The sequence below is a fragment of the Pipistrellus hanaki genome (genome assembly GCF_964339955.1).
Source record: "Pipistrellus hanaki genome assembly, chromosome: 15".
Taxonomy (NCBI): domain Eukaryota; kingdom Metazoa; phylum Chordata; class Mammalia; order Chiroptera; family Vespertilionidae; genus Pipistrellus; species Pipistrellus hanaki.
The window spans coordinates 50,222,882-50,240,192 of NC_140517.1; the positions used below are offsets into that span (position 1 = coordinate 50,222,882).

At 66.3% G+C, this 17,311-nt stretch overlaps 1 protein-coding gene across 1 annotated transcript; it reads left to right on the top strand.

Moving 5' to 3' along the window:
• The first annotated feature begins 96 nt into the window (after positions 1–96).
• On the top strand, positions 97–14,725 carry SSC5D (scavenger receptor cysteine rich family member with 5 domains). Its single transcript, XM_084906289.1, has 13 exons — positions 97–530; positions 979–1,005; positions 1,371–1,679; positions 1,795–1,914; positions 2,083–2,196; positions 2,938–3,246; positions 3,998–4,315; positions 5,154–5,330; positions 6,095–6,412; positions 7,465–8,382; positions 8,474–8,641; positions 12,191–12,355; positions 12,877–14,725. Exons 1-13 carry the CDS (start codon positions 506–508, stop codon positions 14,601–14,603), a joined length of 4,695 nt encoding a protein of 1,564 aa, XP_084762415.1. The 5' UTR covers positions 97–505; the 3' UTR covers positions 14,604–14,725.
• The last annotated feature ends 2,586 nt before the right edge of the window (positions 14,726–17,311 follow it).

Sequence of the window (17,311 nt, forward strand, 5' to 3'; positions counted from 1 at the left end):
CCCTGGTGCTGCTGAGCCAGCCGTGACTCCCGAGCTCAGCAGCCCCTGTGAACCCGGCCTCCGGCCCCTCCACCGGGGTCCCCCCCCACGCTTCCCTGGCCGTCCTTCTGTCCTTCCGTCCGTCCCTTCCCTGCGGCCAGCCGGCCCCTGAGCGGCTCTGCGCCCGCCCGCCCGCCCGCCCGCCCGGGAGCTGGCCGGCGTCTGTGTGGGTGTTTGCAGCTGGACAGCCTCCCTCCCGCCCCGCAACCCCCCTCCTCCGCAGGCCTCGGCCGGGCCAGCCCCCTCCCCGCCCCCTCCTGTCCCCTGCTGCCGCCCCGGCAGCCTCTCTCGCTCCTGGCAGAGCGTCCGGCTCCCGCCTGCTCCTCCCGGGTCCAGGGCGCCTCGGCGGGCCCGACCCGTCTTCCCCGTCTTCCCCGTCCCCGTCCGACCTCCCCAGCCGCCGCCCTCCCCTCGCCGCTCGCTCCCACCCCCCTCGCGCCCCATCCCTGCCCCGGGCTCTGCAGACATGAGGGTCTTGGCCTGCCTCCTGGGTGAGTGACCCCTTCTCCCGGGGGGCCCTCGGGAGGGGGGCCTGGCCCCGCCCTCTGACCCCTGAGCTCACTGCTGGAGGGGCCAGACTTCCGGGGCCCAGCCCTGGTGCTGGGGGATGCAGGACACACACGTGCCTCCCCGACTGGCCCCCGGGGACCCAGCCTTCTGTGCCCCGGCGCCGCCGGCGGAGGAGCCCCAGGGCCCCGCCTGCCCCCATGACACCCCCAGCGGCCCTGACCCCTGTGGGGTTTACCCACCATCCGACCTTTCGCCTGGGCCCCGCCTTGGCCCAGAGTCCTGGCGGGAGGCTGGTTCAGAGGTGTGTGCACGTGTGCATGCGTGTGCATGCGTGTGCGTGTGTGCATGTGTGTGTGTGTGTGGCCAGGCCCTGTGCGGAGGGAGCGCCCTGGGCCTGCCCCTCACGTGTCACACCCTCCCCTCCTCCAGCGGCTCTGATGGGGATCCAGGCGGTTGGTAAGTGCCCCCTCCTCCCCGCCCCCGCTCCTGGCCTTGCCCTCCCCCGGGCCCCTGTCCCCCCATCCGGCTGCGACCTCAGGCCCCTGTGCCCCCAGAACCACCCAGGCACCCGGCACCCACTTCCAACAGGGACCAGGGCCTCACCCAGCTCTCCTGGGCCCCAGGATGGGGGTCCCCACAGCAGCCAGTTTGACCCCCAAGAGTGAGGGCTCCTCAGGACAGGGGCCCCCCACAGACGGGGTGGGGTTCGATGCCTGTGCCTTGAAGCGGGTGGTCTGCAGCCCCGCCCCGAGGACAGCCGGGCCCCAGGGCCCCCACCTCCGCCCCCGAGGTCACAGCCCCTCCCCCGCCCCGCCCCCCAGAGCGGCTGCGCCTGGCGGACGGGCCCCACGGCTGCGCCGGCCGCCTGGAGGTGTGGCACGGCGGCCGCTGGGGCTCCGTGTGCGACGACGGCTGGGACCTGCGGGACGCCGCGGTGGCCTGCCGCGAGCTGGGCTGCGGGGCCGCGCTGGCCGCGCCCGGCGGCGCCTTCTTCGGGGAGGGCGCCGGGCCCGTGTGGCTCAGCGAGCTGGCCTGCCGGGGCGGCGAGGCGCGGCTGGGCCTGTGCCCGCACCGCGGCTGGAAGGCCCACGTCTGCTCCCACGAGGAGGACGCGGGGGCCGTGTGCGCAGGTGAGACCCGCGTCTCAGCCCTGTCACTGGGGGGGGGGGGGCTCTCCCTCCAGGCCCCAGGGCCTGCCCGCCCCCCACCCCCCTAATCCACAGACCCACGCTCTGCTCTCCGCAGGCCAGCGTGTGGCCAGCTCCAGGGACACGGACGACCCCCCTTCGATCCTGGCCGGGGACCCCTGGCCGGGGCTGCCCGGGGAGCTGGGCCCCAGCTCTGAGGAGCCCCCGGTGACGCAGGGTGAGCCGCCCGCTGGCCCGCACCCCGCTTCTGCTCAGCTGATGGGGGGCCTTCCCGGACGGCCTGGGACAGACAGAGCTCGGGCCCCCAGTCCCGGGGGTGCCCTCACAGTCCCGGGCAGCAGGGGTGAGTGGCTTCTGACCGCCCTCCCTGCTGTCTCCCTCCCAGCGCCCCGCCCGGCTGGGACCCCCCAGACCAGCCCCCGGAGGAAGAGCCCCGGGCCCCCGAAGCAGGCCAAGTCCACCAGGGCCCCGCTGCTGACGGCCGGAGGGCCCCGCCAGGGTGAGCCCCCGCAGATCCAGATGGGGGGCAGGTGTCCTCCTTTCCCCCCTCCCCCCGCTATCCTGCAGCCTCCAGCCCTGGCTGGGGACCCAGGGTGGGCATCATCCCGGGCCCCCAGGGACTGCCAGTTTGACCCCCGGTCAGGGCACATGACTGGGCTGCAGGGGGGGGGGCGGTGCGGGAGCACCCAGTCCAGGTTGCTGTCTCTCTCTCTCTCCCTCTCCCTTCCTCTTTTCTCTAAAATCCCATTTAAAAACTGCTAAAAGCAGCCGAAACCGGGGTGGCTCAGTGGATAGAGCATTGGCCTAGGGACTCCAGGGTCCCAGGTTCGATTCCGGTCAGGGGCATGTGCCTTGGTTGCGGGCACATCCCCAGTGGGGTGTGTGGAGGAGGCAGCTGATCGATGACTCTCTCATCGATGTTTCTAACTCTCTATCCCTCTCCCTTCCTCTTTGTAAAAAAAAAAAAAAATCAATAAAAAATATTAAAAAAAAATAATATTAACATAAAAAATAAAAACTGCTAAAAGCAAACCAATGAAAACCGGTGGCGCTTGGGACTCAGAGGCAGGCCGGGGCCCTTCCTGATGGACCAGGGCCCCCAGGTGTCTGTCCCCAGCACCCACCCCCACCCCCACCCCCACTCAGATTCCCGCTGTCCTTAGGGCCTGGCAGGCAGGGGGGGGTCTCAGGCCAGCACCCGCCCGGCTGCCTCACCCGCCCGCCCCCGTGTGTCCCCCAGAGCGGCTGCGCCTGGCGGCCGGCCCCCACGGCTGCGCGGGCCGCCTGGAGGTGTGGCACGCGGGGCGCTGGGGGACCGTGTGCGACGACGGCTGGGACCTGCGGGACGCGGCGGTGGCCTGCCGCGAGCTGGGCTGCGGGGCCGCGCTGGCCGCGCCCGGGGGCGCCCGGTTCGGCCCCGGCTCCGGGCCCGTGTGGATGGACGACGTGGGCTGTGGGGGCGGCGAGCAGGCCCTGCGGGACTGTCCCCGGAGCCCCTGGGGCCGGAGCAACTGTGACCACACGGAGGACGCGGGGCTGGTGTGCACAGGTGCGTGCGCGGCGGGAGCCTGGGCCCCCCTCCCTTCCCCCTGCCCCCCTGGCCCCTTCCCCCCTCTGCCAGGTCTGAGGCATCCGGGATGGGGGGATGGGGGGACCGAGGCCAGCCAGCCAGGTGGGGGGCTGGAGGATGAGCGGTCCCTCCACCTGCCCAGGGTGGGAAGGGGGCCTCCCGGGGAGGGGAGGGGAGTGGAGGCTTCCGCTATGCCATCCGGGAGCAGGGAGCCCCAGTTGCCCGAACACCTCCAGTTCCCAGACGCTGCAGGGAGTGCCTGGCCTTAGGAGGGGCGGCAGGCAGGCGTTCTCTGCCCTGGAGCCCTGAGTGGGGGTGACCCCCCCCCCCGCCCCCATTCTGGCAGGAATAGGGATGCGCTGCGCCCCCCAGTGGCGTCCAGCTCTGGCCCCGGCATCCCTGCTCCCTAGAGCAGAGGCCGCTGTCTGGACCCGCAGGCAGTTCCCAGGGAGAAGGGGGAGGGGGGCGGGCCGGGAGCCAGGTCTGCAGCCGCCGGCTTCAGGCACCTGGGCGCCGCCGGGGCTGCGGGGCAGATGTGCTGGACGGCGCCCAGGACGTGCCCTCCGCTGGGGTGGCCCCGGCGGGGGGAGTGGGAGCCCGGCCAGGCCCCCGGCCCCCGCCCGGCAGGCAGGGGGAGGGCGGGCGCTCAGCCGGGGCCTCCGGCTCGGGAGCCCGTCCCGCAGGCAGCCTCCGGGCGGCAGCCTCACGGTGCGCCCGGTCCCCGCGCCAGGCCCGGCCCCGCGGCTGCGCCTGGCGGACGGCCCCCACGGCTGCGCCGGCCGCCTGGAGGTGTGGCACGGCGGCCGCTGGGGCTCCGTGTGCGACGACGCCTGGGACCTGCGCGACGCGGCGGTGGCCTGCCGCGAGCTGGGCTGCGGGGCCGCGCTGGCCGCGCCCGGCGGCGCCTTCTTCGGCGAGGCCGCGGGGCCCATCCTGCTGGACGACCTGCGCTGCCGCGGCAACGAGACGGCGCTGCGCCTCTGCGCCGCCAGGCCCTGGGGCCAGCACGACTGCCACCACCGCGAGGACGCGGGCGCCGTGTGCGACGGTGAGGGCTCCGTGGGGGGCGGCGGAGGGCGCCCCGCGGGGCTGTGCTCCCCTCGGTGCCCCCCTCCGTTCACACTTCCTGCCTGCCTGGCCACCGGCCACCTGGGAGACCTCATCTCCCTACGGGGCCTGTGGCAGAGGGCGGGGCCTGTGACGGAGGGCGGGGCCTGTAGTGGAGGAGGATGGGGCCTATGGTGGGGAGGTGGGGCCTGTGGTGGGAGGCGGGGCCTGTGGTGGGAGGCGGGGCCTGCGGAGGAGGGCGGGGTCCGGTGGTGGGAGGCGGGGCCTGTAGTGGAGGGGGCGGGGCCTGTGGTGGGGAGGCGGGGCCTGTGGTGGGGAGGCGGGGCCTGTGGTGGGGAGATGGGCCTGTGGTGGAGAGGCGGAGCCTTTGGTGGAGGGCGGGGTCCTATGGGGAGAGGGGCGGGGCCTGTGGAGGAGGGGGGTCCTATGGGGAGAAGGGCGGAGTCTGTGGAGGAGGGCGGGGCCTGTGGTGGAGAGGCGGGGCCTGCAGCGACAGGGGCGGGGCCTATCAGGCTGGCAGGGCCATGTGGTGTAAGGCGGGATCAGGTGGGGAGGCGGGGCCTGTGGAGGAGGTGGGATCCGGTGGTGGAAGGCGGGGCCTGTAGTAGAGGGCGGGGCCTGTGGAGGAGGATGGGGCCTGTGGTGGGAGGCGGGGCCTGTGGTGGAGAGGCGGGGCCTGTGGCAGTGGGTTGGGGCCTATCGGGAGGCAGGGCCATGTGGTGTAAGGCGGGGCCTGCGTAAAGGGGCGGGGCCTTGGTGGAGGGACGGGGCGGGCAGCGTGGGGAGTGGTGACCCCTCCTCCCTGCCCTGCCCCCCAGGTATGCCTCTGGCCTATGTCCCTCCCACGGCCTCCGCTGCCCGCAGCAACAACTCCAAGTCCAGGGAGGCCTCCTCCAGGCCCCCGCCCCGCACGGCACACCCCGCCTCCAGGACCGCAGGCATCTCCCCGCCGCTGGCCTCCCCCACGGCCCCCTGGGAGCCTGGGCCGGAAGCTGGTGAGTCACTTCTGCTCCCCAAACAGGGTCTCAGTTTCCGTTTGCTCCCCCACCCCTACCCCGCCCCAGGGGCCGCAGTGCCTTCCCGCTGCTCAGAGGCAGTCTCAGGAGGAGGGGAAGGGGGCAGGCGCCAGGCTGGGTCAGCCATGGCTGTGCTTCCAAATCTAGGCCTTAATATTATTACTATGAAGTTTATTGATTTTTAGAGAGAGATATAGAAACATCAGTGATGAGAGAATCATGGATCAGCTGCCCCTGTACACCCCACACTGGGGATCGAGCCTGCAACCTGGGCTTGTGCCCTTGACGGGAATTGAACCCCAGGACCCTTCAGTCCGCAGGCCAACGCTCTATCTGCTGAGCCACACCAGCCAGGGCTCCTTCCTTTTTCCTGGCTGCGTAATATTCCATGTGCTGACGGGCCCGGTTCTGGGGGCCATTTACCCGCGGGTGGCGTTTTAGGACTTTGCCAGCCTCTGGCTGTGAACAGAGCGGCTGTGGCCGTTGCATCCGGGGTCTGTTTGAGAGCCACGTTCCCCTGGTGGGTGGGCGTCTGGGTCACCTGGCGATTCTATGCTGAGCTTGCCAAGCAACCACGCCCCGCCGGGCCCCTGATCTCCGTGCCAGTGCTGATGGCACAGCCAGGCCCGGTGACGCTTGCTGCCTGGAGGGAGCATGGAGGGAGGAGGGGAGGGCAGCGGGGGGAGGAGGGCTCGGACAGCAGAGGCCTCCTCAGCCCTGATTCTCTGCCCTCCCCGCCCCAGGCTCCCCGCAGCTGCGGCTGGTGGCCGGGCCCAGCCGGTGCTCGGGCCGGCTGGAGGTGTGGCACGCCGGGCGCTGGGGCACCGTGTGTGACGACAGCTGGGACCCCCGGGACTCCGCCGTGGTGTGCCGGGAGCTGGGCTGCGGGGGGCCGCGGCAGCCGGATCCCTCCGCTGGCCGCTTCGGCTGGGGCTCCGGCCCCATCTGGCTGGACGACATGAGGTGTGCGGGGAGCGAGGCCTCGCTCTTCGACTGCCCCGCCGCCCCCTGGGGGAAGCACAACTGCGCCCACAACGAGGACGTGGGCGTCACGTGCACCGGTGAGGAGCCCGGAGGACTTCCTGGAGGAGGGGGCGGGAGCGAGCGTCCACAGGCACGTCCACTGAGCACCCGCCTGCGGTGCCCACGGCCTGGGCGGGGTGTGTGCCCACACGTGGCCGCACTCACGCCCCACAGGAAGGCCAGGCTGGCGGGCACCAGGTCCGGTTTGCTGATGAAGACTCTGAGGCACAGAGTGGTTGAGCAACTTGCCCGAGGTCACACAGCAACCAGGTGGCAGAGTTGCCCGAGTCAGGGAAGTCTCCCACAACAGAGGGAGCTTTGTCCTCCCCAAGATGAGAGGAAGGGGACGCAGGGGCACGGGGACAGGGAGAGAAGGCAGCCAGAAGGTCTCTATCCCTTCCTCTCTGAAATCAATAATATATATTTAAATATATTTTGTGTTTTTTTTTGTTTTGTTTTTTTACGGAGAGGAAGGGAGAGGGATAGAGAGTTAGAAACATTGATGTGAGAGAAACATGGATCAGCTGCCTCCTGCAACGCCCCCCCCACCCACCCCGCACTGGGGATGTGCCCGCAACCAAGGTACATGCCCTTGACCGGAATCGAACCTGGGACCCTTCAGTCCGCAGGCCGACACTCTGTCCACTGAGCCACACCAGTTTCGGCAATACAAATATATTTCTAAAAATATGAAAAGGCCCTGGCTAGCTTGGCTCAGTGGATAGAGCTTCGGCCTACGCGGACTGAAGGGTCCCAGGTTCGATTCCGGCCTAGGGCACATGACTAGGTTGTGGGCTCGATTCCCAGTGGGGGGCGTGCAGGAGGCAGCCGATCGATGTTTCTCTCTCATCATGGATGTTTCTATCTCTCTCTCCTTCTTCCTTCCTCTCTGAAATCAATAAATAAATATATGTTTAAAAATATATGAAGAGGAAAATAAAAGAATGAATGAATGCATGAATGAATGAATGAATGAATGGGAGCCTGGGGACTGACTGGGGCGGGGCGCTGAGAGGAGGGGCGGGGCACGGCCGGACGACCTTGGCGCCTGAGGTCAGCCGCTGTGCCGGTCTTCCCTCCCTCCTCGCAGGGACCCCCGGCCTGGACTCCATCTCAGACCCCTTCAGCTGGAGCTGGCTGCCCGGCCTGGGCAGAGACCCGGACGCCTGGCTCCCGGGGGAGCTGGCCACCAAGCCCTCCGCAGGGCCGAGCCCCGGGGACCCCGAGACCACCACCAGGGCCTCCGCGAAGACCCCCAAGAGCACCAAGAAGTGGGCGCCCAAGCACCCAAAGCGGCCGACCCCCCCGGCCCCCGCGACGCCGACCACCAAACACTCCAGGGGCCCGGGCACGCGGGGTCCCCCAGAACTGACCTCCCGGACCACCCCAGCCCTGACCACCGAGGCCCCCCACGAGCCGGCCTCCCACACCAGCACCACGCCGGCCCCCCGAACCCCCTGGGGGCGGACCTCTAAGACTGTGACGCCGCCGACCACCCGGGATCCCAAAGAGGGGACCTCTGAGGCCACCGGCAGGAGGGTCCCTCCGTCCTCTGGGGAGCCGTCGGTGGAGACCCCAGAGTCATCCGGAGGCCCAGCCCCCTCCCCCACCGGGGGGTCAGGTGAGTGCAGGGCGCGCGAAGGGGCGAGGCCGACCCCTGTGACCCCTCCTGACCCGGGGCCTCCCGCCGCAGGCCCCTTCCGGGTGCGCCTGGCCGACGGGCCCGAGCGGTGCGCGGGCCGGCTGGAGGTGTGGCACGCCGGGCGCTGGGGGACGGTGTGTGACGACGGCTGGGACCTGCGGGACGCGGCGGTGGCCTGCGGGGAGCTGGGCTGCGGCCGCGTCCGGCCCCGCGTGGGCAAGACCCACTACGGCCCCGGCTCCGGGCCCATCTGGCTGGATGACGTGGGCTGCAAGGGCACGGAGGCCTCGCTCAGCGACTGCCCCGCGGGGGCCTGGGGACGGCACAACTGCGGCCACGAGGAGGACGTGGTGCTGGCCTGCACCGGTACTGGGGGCGGCGGGGCCCCGGCGCTCCGGAGACTCCGCAGCGGGACCTCCGCGCAGGGCGGGGCCAGACCTCCCCGCTGTCTCCCCAGGCCACGCCCACGAGGAGGACTATCCCGCCTGGACCTGGGACCCCGCCTCCGAGGAGGACCTGGCCCGGGGGACCCCCTCTGCAGGGGCGCCCGGACACACGGCCTCCTGGCGCAGCACCCGGAGCCCTGGGGTCGGCTCCCCAGAGTGGAGGCGCCTCCCGGGCCGAGGTGAGGAGCATGGCCAGGGGCGGGGTCTCCGTGCACTGACCCCCTCGCCGCAGGGTTTTCACAAAGACCCTTCTGATGGGTGGCCTGGGTGGCAGAAACCGCGGACATGCCTCCTCGGCTCCAGGGGCCCTAACACCTTCCCCGCCTCTGGCTCTCCTCCAGAGCCTGGGCGAGGGGACCCCGTGTACCTCTGAGAAGAGATCGGGCCGAGCCCCGCCCCAGCCCATGTCCCCCCAGTAACATACCGGGGCCTCTGGGGTTCTGCTGGGACACCCAAGCCTGCACCCTTGATCCAGAGCCGGACTCCAGGGCCCGGGGGCCACCCTATGGCCACGTGATCATCCCAGCCTTGCCTCCCTCAAACCCCTCTGCAAGCGCATGCGCTGGTCGGGGTGGGGCTGTGGCTCAGAGGTGGGGGGGCACCTGCATCGAGGGTCTGTCCCCAGCCTGACCCCAGCCCTGGCCAGCAGGGCCCCCCGTCTCCCCGTCTCCCTCCCTCCATCTCTGCGGCTGCGCATCTCTCCGCCTCCAGCTCATTCTGTCCCCGGTCGCCCGCCTCGCACCCTCCCCGGCGGCTTCTTCCCGGTTCCCGGAGGACCACGCCCCTCGTTCCTTTCCCGCCTTTTCCCCCAGCCCAGCACGCATGCGCAAACTGCAGCCTGAAGCCAGAGGGGCGGGGCAGAGGGTGGAGGGGTGGGAGGAGCTAGCGCCAATCTGCCTCGCATCCCATGACGTCACCGGCACTCTGCACCTCTGATTGGCCGGCTGGCCACGCCTGCCCGCGGCCATAGAAGCCGGGCGCAGCGCGCTGTGGCCCCGCGGCGTGGCCGTGGGTGTCCGGGGTGGAGCTGTGCAGGGGAAGGGGGAGAGGAGCAGGCCCTGGAGGCTCTGCCATTGTGCGGGGAGGAAATGGGGGGCAAACCGGGAAGTAGGGTTTATACTGGGATCCAGTTTCTGGAGGTGATGCTATGGGGGTGCCGTGCAGCTTGCATCCCAGGTCCTTTGTCCTCCGCCTCCCTATCCCACAGCGCCCCCTCGCGGCGGACGGCCAGGGCTGGGCGCGTGCAGCTGTGCGGGAGGCGGGTCCCTGTCCCTCCCGGAGGGAGAAGGCGGTGCTGAGCGCGGGTCCAAGCAGAGCTGCACCCGCCCCGGGGACACCCCGGACAGCCCCACCTGCGAGCTCAGGAATGGGGAGACTTGGCGGGAGGCGCGGGATGCTGTGGGGTGAGCAGCGAGTGGGAGGAGGCTGACATGAATTCCAACCTCACTAGCAAGGTGACCTTGAAAAGCAGGCTCCGCCTCTTTGGGCCTCAGTGTCTGCTCCTGAGGCAAACAGCTCCAGGGTTCCCGCGCGCGCGCGCGCGCGTGTGTGTGTGTGTGTGTGTGTGTGTGTGTGTGTGTGTGGGTTGGGGGGCGGGGGTCCAGGATTGCTCGCTGACTCTGCTGGGCACGTGGAGAGGGTGACGTAGCTCCTGTCCCGACGCCCAGGTTTCAGCCAGGCTCAGCGACCATGAACTTGAACTCAGGCGCCACGCTTGAGATCCAGTTTATTTATTTAATTTTTTAAATGTTTTTATTGATTTTTTACAGAGAGGAAGGGAGAGGGAGTTAGAAACATCAATGAGAGAGAAACATCGATCAGCTGCCTCCTGCACACCGTCCACTAGGGATGTGCCCGCAACCAAGGTACATGCCCTTGACCAGAATCGAACCTGGGACCCTTCAGTCCACAGGCCAAACCGATTTCGGCTGATCCAGTTTATTAAAACAACAACAAAACTAGAGCCCCGCCCTAACCGGTGTGGCTCAGTGGATGAAGCACCGTCCTGCGGACTGAAGGGTCTCAGGTTCGATTCCGGTCAAGGGCATGTACCTTGGTTGTGGGCACATCCCTAGTGGAGGGTGTGCAGGAGGCAGCTGGTCGATGTTTCTAGCTCTCTCTCCTTTCCTCTCTAGAGGCCTGATGCACAAAATTCGTGCAACTGTAGGTCTTCCTTCCCCTGGCTGCTGGCAATGGCTTCCCTCTGGCTCTGGGGACCTGGGCTTCCCTCGTCTGGAAGGTCGTCCAGAAGGACGTCCAGTCTAATTATGCTTTTATGATTATAGATTTTTATCGATCGCAGAAAGGAAGGGAGAGGGAGAGAGAGATGGAAACATCATTGATGAGAGAGAATCAATATCAGCTGCCTCCTGCACACCACACACCTTCCCCCCCTTCCCACTCCTGCCAACCAGGGATGGAGCCTGCCACCTGGGCATGTGCCCTGACTGGGAATCGAACCCTGACCTCCTGGTCCATAGGTCCACGTGCAACCACTGAGCCACGCCAGCCGGGCTTGAGATTCATTTTAAACGGTTTCACACACATTTTGCTCCGTGGACTGGGAAAGATTATCGAGTCACTGAAGTCATTACACTTGTGAGCTCTGCACTCCAGCTCTGGGGGTTCAGCTGTGGCTCCCCTGGGATTACAACTAGCGGGAGGGGAGGATGAGAACGGGGAACCCCCAGGCCCGGGATCTGCAAACTGTGGCTCCTGAGCCACCTGCGGCTCTTTGGCCCCTGGAGTGTGGCTCTTCCACAAAATACCACGGCCTGGGCGAGTCTATTTGGAAGAAGTGTCATGAGAAGAAGTTTAAGTTTAAAAAATGTGGCTCTCCAAAGAAATTTCAGTCATTGTCCTGCTGACATTTGGCTCTGTGGACTCATGAGTTTGCCGACCGCTGAGCGAGGCAGTGAGCAAGCTGTGTGTGGAATTGTGGGAAGCCGCAGAGGACTGGCTGTTGGAGTGATTTGCTGTGAATGAGCACCAGCTGCGGGTTGCAGGCAGGGTGCTGGTGTAGCCTGGGCAATCGGAACCCTCAGGCTGGAGATGTAGGATTTGCATAAGGTGACCATAGGTCCCGCTTTTGACGGGACAGTCCCGACTTTTTGGCGGGATGCGGGAAAAATGGTTCGAAACCGGGACTGTCCCGCCAAAAGTGGGACGTATTGGTCGCCTTAGATTTGCAGGAGGCCCCAGGGACGGAGGGCGCTGCCAGGGGGGCAGAGGTGGCCCTGGCGGCCCAGGACGCTGTCCTCTTCCCAGACTCAGCTCGGCCACATTCGGTGTCTGCACCACCCCCCCAACCCCCCACGTGTAGTGTCTGCTCCCAGCGCCGGCTCACTCTGGGTTCTGAGGGTCACAGGCCCCAGCCTGCCGGGGTACATCGCGCTGGGGTTCCAGGAGCCAGTTCCCTGGCCTCCTCTGGCCTCCGGGAGACACCAGGTGCCCTGGGTCACAGCCTTTCTCTGTCAGCGGCCTCCCTCTGTGGAACCCCCTTCTGTCTTCTCGTCTGTCTGTCCCTGCAGCGGGGAAGGGCTCCAGCTTTCAGGATTTGTGTGATTCGGTGCAGCCCCTGTGGTTACTGTTATTGTTAGTATTATTATTACTTTATTTTTGGGTTAATCCTCATCCCAGGATATTTTCCTTTTTTAAAAAAGAGGAAGGAAGGGAGGGGGACACCCAGCTCTCCCTCCAGGGGGACCCAGCTCTCCATGTCTCCGCAGGCGACGAGGACAGCTCTGAGTCTCACTTTATAACGAGCTCGCCGTCAGGAGGGGCCGCGGCCAAGGGGACCCCCACCACAGGCGCCCCTGCGCCCACTCTCACCACCGGCGCCCCCAGGAGCCAGGGGGAACCCTCTCCAGCTCCGAGGGTTCGAGGAGACGTAGGTGAGGCCCGTGGCTGGGGCAAGGGGATGGGGTAGCGAGATGGACCCCGAATTCCCCAATAAAGACCCAGCCTTACCCCAGAAAGGCCCGGCAGAGGTGTACCCGGAAACAAGGGCTACTGCCTACACCAGGGGTCCTCACCTGGGGCGATGCTCATGGGGGGGGCAGGGATCGTGTCCCACAACCAGTCACAACCCCAAATGCCAGTGACCCAGGTTCAGAAACCCTTCCCGCTCCCATCTCCCCCACTTCCGCATCCCGGCCTCCCACCTTTTCACCCCCGCCCCTCACTCGCCCCTTGCCCCCCATCTGCATATCATCCCGGCATCCTCCTGCAGTGCCGGCCGCCAGGGGGCGCTTGGAGACATCGGAGGCGGGGACGGGGCGGGGGAAGAGGGAGCGATAGGCCGGGCCAATCTGCCGGCGACCGATGACGTCACTAGGCCCTGCGTTTTCCGATTGGTCCTGGCCGCGGGGCAGGCGGGGCAGGCTGACCTCGCTGTCCATCTTCCCTCCTCCAGGTCCTGGGAAGAGACCGGGGCCCGAGCGCCGGCTGCGGCCCACGGCGGCCAGGACGGCGCCCCGCGCCCCCTCCCCGGGCCCCCCGGAGGCCTCCCCCGCGGCGCCCCGGCCCACCGCCCGCGCGGCCTCGCCCTCCACGGAGGCGCCCTCGCCCCCCGCGGACCCCGCCCCCGGGGCCAGCGCCGACCTCACCGTGACCCCGCGCCTGCCGGCGTCCACCCTGGAGGCCGCCGTGGGCCCAGCGCTGACCCCCGGGCCTTCGCCCACCCCACCGCCCACCGTGCCCAAGGAGCTGACCTCGGACCCCTCTGCACCAGCTGCCGCGACTGGCCTTTCCCCCACCTCGGGGCTGAGCCCCGGATCTGACCCTGCCCTGCACCCCAACACAGTGCCAGAGCCTCCGGGGTCCCCAGGCCACGCCACAGGCCCTGCCCCCACCACGACCTCTCACCCCACCATGACCTCTCCCCCCAGCACGACCTCTCCCCCCACCACGACCTCTCACCCCACCACGATCCCTCACACCACCACCACCCCTCACACCCCCACGATCTCTCACCCCACCACTACCTCTCAGCCCACCACGACCTCTCAGCCCCCCACGACCTCTCACCCCACTACGACCTCTCAGCCCACCACGACCTCTCAGCCCCCCACGATCTCTCAGCCCACCACGACCCCTAACCTCACCACGACCCCTCACCCCATCAGGATCCCTCACTCCACCATGACCCCTCACCCCAGCACCATCCCACACTCCATCACAACCCCTCACCCCACCACCACCCCTCACGCCCCCACGACCCCGCACACAGACACAGCTTCTCCCCCATCCACAGCCCCTTTCCCCACCACGACCCCTCACCCCACATCGACTCCTAATGCCATCACAATCTCTCACTCCACCACGACCCCTCACCCCACCACAACCCCTCACCCCACCATGACCCCTTACCCCACCACCACTACTCACCCCGCCTTGGCTCCTGGCCCTACCTCAGCCCCTGTGGTCACCACTGAGTCCCATTTAACTTCCTCTGAAACAGAACTCCCTTCCCTCACGCCAGGACCAACAGCCCAGCCCAGCCTGCACCCTCAGTCCACCTTCATGGGGGCCCCTCACCCCTCCCCGTCCCCCGTGCCGGGCCGAGAGCCCCCTCCGGACTCAGAGGCCAACCCCCCCAGCCCCTCGCCCGCCCCAAGCGCGGACGCCCCGACCACGGAGGACTTGAAGCCGCCCCGAAGCCAGCGCCACGGGCAAGCCCCGCCCCCTCCCCAGACCCCGCTCGCAGCCTCTGACCCCACGGCGAGCCCCGACCCCCACCTGCCCCCCACGGCCCGGCCCGTAGATCAGCCTCCTCCTCCGGACAGCGTCTCCCCGGGGCCGGTCCCCGGCCGGAGCCCAGGCCCCCTGGGCCCCTGTGAGGCCCCGGTGCCCGCCGTCAGGGTCATGGCCTGCGAGCCGCCGGCCCTGCGGGAGCTGGTGGCTGCCGTGAGGGAGGTGGGCAGCCAGCTGCAGGCGCTGACCCTGGCCCTGGAGCTGGACCGCCAGGAGCGCCACGCGCTGGACCTGAGGCTGGCCCCGCTGGCGGAGGCTGCCCAGGGCCTGGGGCAGCTGGGCGAGGTTGTAAAGAGACTGGCCGAGGTCGCCTGGCTCCCCAGCACCGCGGCCCCCACCACCACCACCCCCGAGGAGGAAGAGAGGCCGCTCCGGGGGGACGTGTGATCAGCTCTGGGACTGGAGGGGCGTGAGGCACCCCCAACCGAAACCGGAAAACCAAAGAATCCCATTAAAAACCAGGCGTGGGTCACGTTTCTGGGGGACCGGAGGAACCCCGGAGAGATGGATCCCAAGGCTGATCCCTTTGTGAATGGCACAGGTACCCGGCCAGGTGGCGAGGGGGGTGGTCACGGTGTTGAGCGTGATGATGGCGGTGATGATGGTGGGAATGGTGATGAAGATGATTATCGTGGTGATCATGGTGATGATGGAGTTGATGATGATGACAATGTTGGAGATGATGGTGGTGATGATGGTCACTGTGATGGTGGTGATGGTGGTGGAGATGATGTTGAAGATGATGGTGATGATGATGGTGATGGTGATGGTGGAGATGATGTTGGAGATAGTGATGGCGAAGATCATGGTGGGGATGGTGGTGGTGGAGATGATGGTGATGAAGAGGATCATGGTGGTGATGATGATGGTGATATGGTGATGGTGGTGATGATGGTGATGGAGATAATGATAGTGGGGATATGATGAAAATGACTATCATGGTGGTGATGGTGGTGATGATGGAGATGATGATGACAATGATGATCATGGTGATGGTGAGGATGATGGTGGTGGAGATGATGATGGTGGTGATGGTGATCATGGCGGCAATAATGGTGGTGGAGATCATGGTGATGGAGAGGATCATGGTGGTGATGATGATGAAGAGATAGTGGTGATGATGGTGATAGAGAGTATCATGGTGGTGATGATGATGATGATCATGGTGATTGTGGTGATGGTGGTGGTGGAGATGATTGTATTGGTGATGATGGTGGAGATGATGGTGATAAAGAGGATCATGGGATGGTGGTGGTGATGGTGGTGGAGATGATTGTAGATGTGATGATGATGGAGATGATGTTGGAGATAATGGTGATGATGATGATCATGTGGTGATGATGGTGGAGATGATGATGATGATGGTGATGGTGGTGATGGTGGTGGTGATGGTGGAGATGATGTTGGAGATAATGATGGCGATGATGATCATGGTGGTAGTGATGGTAGAGATGATAATGGTGATGGTGGTGATGGTGGTGGTGATGGTGGAGATGATGATCGTGGTGGTGGTGATGAGGATCATGTGGTGATGATGATGGAGATGATGGTGATGGTGGTGATGGTGGTGGTGATGGTGGAGATGATTGTAGTGATGACGAAGGTGACGCTGGTTTGAAGATGATCGTGATGGCGATGGCCACGAGGTAACAGTGATGATGATGGAGACCGTCATGAAATGATAACAGCTGAGGAAGCTCCCTGAGGGCAGAAACCCTCCTCTTGTTTACGGATGTGAGCCAGAGAGCCGGCCGCCGACTGCACACCCTGCAGGGCCTGTGGAAGGCACGAGAGCATCAGTTACAACGATGACGAATGCTCGTCGGCCACGTCCCATGGCTCTGCGTTCAGGACGTGGCTTTCTTTTCATAGAGGGAGGGAGGGAGAGAGAGGAACGTCAGTGTGAGAGATCCACCCACCGGCTGCCTCACACACACACACCGGCCGGGGGATGGAACCTGCACCCCAGGCACATGCCCTGACCGGGAATCACACCCACATGGGACACCGCCCCTAGCCTCTGAGCCCGGGCGTGTGAGGTCATCTTCCCTCCGTGGACACGGCCGAGGAGCGCCCTGTCCCCAGCTCAGCAGAGAGGTGTGAACGTGGGAGAAGGTGCCTGAGTGCCTGGGCCGGAGCCCTCCTGGGTGTGAGCCTGAGCTGGTTGCTCAACGCCCAGGTCAGCGCTTCCCCAAGTGTAGCCTTGGGTCCCTGTGACGAGGAGGTGACGAGTGGATGCATGCTGAGAGCACTCAACACGGGGCTGGTGCTGGGTGCGTGCTCATCATGTGATGGTATCACCGTACTTATCCCCAGTCGCAGCTCCGGCCACGGGAACATGGGCACCCAGGCTGGTCTGACCCAGGGCATTCACTCGTAAGATAGTTGGTACCCGAGGCCAGCTCCCCTGGGTTCAAGGTTCTGTATCCCTGTCCTCCCACAGCCCTTCCAGGGAGGGAGGGACTGGCTCCCTGTGCCACGCCAGCAAGGCCAAGCGTGAGCCTGAGAGGGGCCGGTGAAGGATGGAGAAAAGACAGACAAGAAAATAAAAGCTGGGGCCCGGTGGGACCCTGTCCTCTGTGATGGAGAGCGAGCGCCAGCGCCACGGACGACAAGCCGAGTCTTTATTTTACAGCCGAGGCCCCAGGCAAAGGAAGGGTGTGGTCAGGATGTTTACAGCATTCTCTCGTGGGTTTCCATCCTCCTCAGTTACATGCACCTGGTCCAGCGTTGTTTACTTGCAGCCGATATCACTCAGCACGCGGGGCCACGTGTTTGGGCCACAGGTTCAAGCTCACAACCGCAGCTGCTGGCTATCACGGTGCTGGTTGGTTCTGCCCTCCACGCTGGGACGTGCACATGGCCATGAGAGGACTGTGCCCTCTCAGTAGTCTGAGGCTTGGACCTTTCCAAACGCTGTGGCTGCACCCCACAGCCCCCCATTTCGGGAGGCAACAGAGAGGGTCCGCTCTTGCCTCAGGCCACACAGCAGAGCGGCGGGAACTCAGCCCCAAGGGCGTGGACTCTGGCCTGGGCTTCCAGGGATGGGCTTCCTGGGTGGCCCCTGGCGCTCCCCGAGACCTCAGCTCCTGTCC

Coding starts and splice junctions, on each gene's coding strand:
- SSC5D (XM_084906289.1), top strand. CDS start 506: ATGAGGGTCTTGGCCTGCCTCCTGG. Junction 1,006..1,370: donor GATGGGGATCCAGGCGGTTG/GTAAGTGCCCCC, acceptor CCCGCCCCCCAG/AGCGGCTGCGCCTGGCGGAC. Junction 1,915..2,082: donor GGAGCCCCCGGTGACGCAGG/GTGAGCCGCCCG, acceptor TCTCCCTCCCAG/CGCCCCGCCCGGCTGGGACC.